Source organism: Diachasma alloeum, unplaced genomic scaffold, assembly GCF_001412515.2.
Source record: "Diachasma alloeum isolate Michigan unplaced genomic scaffold, Dall2.0 Dall_scaffold_00542, whole genome shotgun sequence".
NCBI classification, from domain to species: Eukaryota; Metazoa; Arthropoda; class Insecta; order Hymenoptera; family Braconidae; genus Diachasma; species Diachasma alloeum.
In genome coordinates this window covers 16,351-20,916 of record NW_021680674.1, presented here as the reverse complement: position 1 = coordinate 20,916, position 4,566 = coordinate 16,351, and the positions used below count along the sequence as shown (strand labels likewise).

General features: G+C 41.0%; 1 protein-coding gene across 1 annotated transcript; it reads right to left on the bottom strand.

Annotated features, from left to right (window-relative positions):
- Nucleotides 1-1,112: 1,112 nt before the first annotated feature.
- On the bottom strand, nt 1,113-2,041 carry LOC107043019. Its single transcript, XM_015264317.1, has 2 exons — nt 1,971-2,041; nt 1,113-1,851 (listed from the first exon to the last, which is right to left on the bottom strand). The coding sequence occupies exons 1-2, from the start codon at nt 2,039-2,041 to the stop codon at nt 1,113-1,115; spliced, it is 810 nt and encodes a 269-aa protein (XP_015119803.1).
- Between the last annotated feature and the right edge of the window lie 2,525 nt (nt 2,042-4,566).

Below are 4,566 nucleotides of genomic sequence, written 5' to 3'. Positions count from 1 at the left end.
GATCCCATCCTTTCTCCCGGTCTCTACCTGTTGTAATTAGTCACGGTCAGGACAGTCTTTGGGGTCACCTTTTGTCACTGATTTTCGCCCGTTCCATAACCCAGAGATCGCAACACACCTTTTCAGCTTATTTGGGTGTTTCATGAACCTTGTGCCCTCGAACGTCTCCAGTATTATGTCGCCTCTGATCGTCAGGTCTACGATTTCGAATGGTCCGATCTATTGGTCATCGAATTTTCTATTCCGAGGTTCTTTTAGGACATACGCGAATTCTCCCGGTTTGAAATCTATCAGTTTAGCGTCGCGGTCGTAGTATTCTTTTGATTTCTCTTTGGCTTTAATTGAATTTCTCGTCGTCATCAGTTGTATGTTATCCAAATAGGTTACCAGGTCGATTAGGTAATCCTCATAGGTGTTGATATCAGGGATTTCGAAAAATCCCTTATTAAAATTAACGAGAGTTTTCACATTCTCTAGTATCATGGAAAAAAGAGATACACTCTTTTGGCTTTAAAATCACGCGTGCGAACCAATAAGGCTTTCGCAACTCCAAACGCCTTACGGTACAAGTGTGCGTGTATTTATAAACTATTCGGATCCTTAATTTAAAAATACTAAAGAACATAGTGGACTGAAAAATACTTTAAAGAGAGAAATTGTAATAAATGTCTGCGACGACATTTCCATCTATTTGGGATTACATTTCCAATAAGCAGAAAACCTGTAACTAAATCCTAAGTAAAATATTGTTGTAAAATTTGAACTTTGTGATTCGCGGAAAATCAATCAAATCGAACCAACTTCAAATTTCCCCTGACATTGTAAACTTGGATTAACTGGTTAAAACAAACAATTAAAGGTGTTACACATTCGAGAAATTTGCTTAAATCATTTCAAATATCCCTTCGGAATAAGAAATCTGAAACTTCCGGTCCCATTAACTAAGAAGAAAACAAGGTAAGAGTGCAGAATAAACAAATTGCTCATTAACACTCGGGAAAATGCGATAAGAAACATTTTATCGCACTTTATTTTTATTGTTAACCAAGGAGTTCTTGATACCTGATCCTGATCATTAGAGTCCAACGAATGAATTCAACGGATAAATCAGTTTAGAAACTCAGGATTTTCCCGCCTGAAAAATCCTTCGGACATAACAAGTAAAAATTGGTGGCAGCGGTGCAGTGTTTGGAAAAGTTATCCTGAATGGTGAGGATATACATGTTTCCAGACGGCGTTCTGGAGAGTGGACCAACTATGTCCATGGAAATTTTCTCGAAGTAACTCGTTGGGGTATCGGTTACTTGCATCGATTGTTTGGTTTTGATAGGCCTGAGTTTTGCCAGGTGGCAAATTTTGCATTTTCTGATGAAATTTTCTATATCCGCCTTCATTCCTGGCCAGTAAAAGCGATCCCTTATTTGTAGATATGTTTTAATCACTCCTTTGTGACCCGCGATGAGTGAATCATGATTTTCTTTTATGATCTCCGGGCGAAGAGCTGGTTCGGGCATTTGTATGTTACCTCTGCATAAGGTGAGGACGATGTCACTTCCGTTGAATTCTTTCTTCAGGTATAGGTGAAGATTTTCTATGCCTTTGAGTTCATTGTCGGTCTCGGCCATACAGAGGGATGTGACTTGATGAACCTCGAGGGCGTAGTGTAAATTGTGGAGACAAAGTTTTAATTCTGACGGTTTCACTCGGTCGTATTGAGTTCGTTTGACGATCACTAGGAAGACATTGTGTTTGCCCTTCTTCTGTACCAGAATTTGACCCAATTTCGGCTCTGATTTTAGTAGAATTTCTCGGTCTATGTAGCCCAGATCTTCTAAGAGCCTCCCAGTTCCGCTGTTAGGAATGAGGTCAACTAATGTGAAGTGAGCTATATTTTCTTTTTGGAAGGTCAGTCCATCTCTACTGTACTTTAGGTTTGGAATGCTTCCCAGCTACAGCGGGATTCAACGAACTACTTGGAGGAGTAAACATTGAACAAGCTACTGGGATTAGTAGGCAATATTGCACGTTTTAGGTGGGTCATTGTAACGTGACTCGGGGATACCTGGGCTACTTGCAGGAGTGGATAGTAAATAACGGCAAAGGCAAATGAGTTTTGAGGGTAGATCTGGACACGTAAGTCGAGATAATTTTCCATTACGTAGATCAAACTCGCTGGACTCAGTGGTGCCAGGAGCCGGAGAGGAACTTGCGAGAATATTGCAAGAAGTTACCTTCAGAGCAAGGCGGAATTTGACAGATCGGGATTGGTCTGGGGAAAATATACCACGAGTAAGGCAGCAACGGATGGCAGATGCACTTGGTGATTTTGGAGTAAATCTGCGGAGACATTATTCATTTAATTCGGATGATAGTTTATCCGACGTAGATATGAATTCACCTCACGGTTTAAGAGACGCCGTCAGTGCTGAGATGGAACGTATGCGGAGAAATTTCGAAAGACGACACGGAGGCAGTGACCAAGGCGAGAATTTGGGAACTGTGAATAGATTAGCGAACAATGTATCACCTGAAAGACCAACGAGACGTCATGATCAGTCAAGGAGAGACTACGAGGATTTTGTCGCGCGACACAATAGGTTGTTAGAGCAATTCAATGCAACACTAGATGGTTTGGAAGAAATGCGAGAAATCATCAACTGATGAAACGAAGAAATTGGTGCAGCGCGTGCAGCGAAACAAGCCGCAGAAGCGAGGGCCAGAGCATCAGAAGCAAGAGCTGAAGCAGCTGAAGCGAGAGCTGATGCAGCAGAAGAAACAGCGGAACGAGCTGAAAGAGGGCAAGACCGGGCCTGGTTGCGGAATCGGCGACGTACTAATTTTGGTGAAGATGATTGCAACATCGACGTTACTTTAAAAATTATCAAGGAGTTTGACGGTAACGACCAAACAAAACTGGAGGGGTTTTTGCGAAATTGTAAATTGGTATTTTCCCGTGTACGAGAACGAGATCATCCATATGTATTGGAACTGATTTTAACCAATAAATTGACGGATCGTGCTATGCGGGACATGAAATACAAGGAAATCCAAACAATGGAGCAATTGGAGACAGAGTTGGAGGCTCTGTATGGTGCGAAAAAATCCATAGATTCGTTACAAATGGAGTGATCTACTTTGAGACAACGAGAAGGAGAATCTGTAAGCTGCTATGGTTCAAGGACTGAGAGTATTACAGCGTAATTGGTGGACGAGTTATCGAAAACCAAGGAGACACTAGCTGAGAAACAAACGGTGGAGGATGCCATTAGACAGCTGGCAAAAGCAAGTTTCGAGACTGGATTGCGTGGACAGCTACAGGTGCTTGTAAGGGCCAGGGCTTTCAAAACACTGCATGAATCAGTCATTGGAGCTATTGATTTAGCTAAAACAGGGTAGAGAAAACTTGTTACAGGTGCAACTTGGCTGGTCATTTTTCAAGAGACTGTTCCACTCGCGAGGGTTCCACAAGGCTTCCTCGAGGAGAGGGGAAGAGAAAATCCGTAATGCAGTTTGGAGCTGTTTGCAAATACTGCAAATATTCGGGTCACGAGGCAGTGGATTGTCATAAGCTGAGAAACAAACTGGGACTGTCAGACGATCAGGCGATTCTTGTGGGAAAGAAAGAATCAGGCACTGCGAAACCACGTAATTTTGAAGGAAGTAATGAGAGCTTAAAACTGCCAGTAGGAGCATTCCAGTTTTGTTGAAAATTTATTCTTATTAGTGAATTGATTTAGAGAGAGAAATTCAATTGTAATGGTTAAAATTTTGTTATCGTTGATAACAGATTTTCTATTTTTAAAAGGGGAGGAATGTTATGCCCCAGATTTGGTCAATTGCGTTATTGTTTAATATGTGGACATACAGCATTGTCAGCGTGACACCAGCGTAACTGGATTATGCTGACCAAGTGATGAAATGTAAACGATCAATGTATTATTTAAGAGACGATTGGGTCCGCCCAGAACAGACCTGAATTGGACTCCGACGCGTACAAAAGTCGTAAACTCTTTGTAATCAGTCAGATGACACAGTAATTATAATCATGTAATAAATTCTCATATTTAAATACCGATAAACCATTGGTGGGATTTATCCCTTTAAGCCTAGAACCTGCTATAATTATAAGTACTCCCCACGCTGGGTAGAACAACATTGTTTATATGATTTCCCCCTATATTGATGTCATTGATGGACTTGTAAATGGTGCTTGTGGCATACTAAAACATATAGAGTTCGAGAAAGAGCCGATGAAACCATCAGTTATATGGTTAAAATTTAATAATTCGAAAGTGGGAATTAAACAAAGACGGCCATATATCAATTATATGAAGGAACACAATATACCATCCAATTTGCTTCCAGTAAAAAGAACGACGATGTCGATATCTGCATATGACAGAATAAATTATCAAGTCACGCGTACTCAATTTCCCATTGTCCCTGCCGAAGCAATGACAATCCCCAAAAATCAGGGACAAACTTATAACAAAGTATGTGTCGACTTACGTGCTAGATATAATTACCGACCTTTAAGCCGACCATTCCTATATGTGGCTATAAGCA

Coding starts and splice junctions, on each gene's coding strand:
- LOC107043019 (XM_015264317.1), bottom strand. CDS start 2,041: ATGACCCACCTAAAACGTGCAATATTGCCTACTAATCCCAGTAGCTTG. Junction 1,852..1,970: donor AATGTTTACTCCTCCAAGTA/GTTCGTTGAATC, acceptor CATTCCTAACAG/CGGAACTGGGAGGCTCTTAG.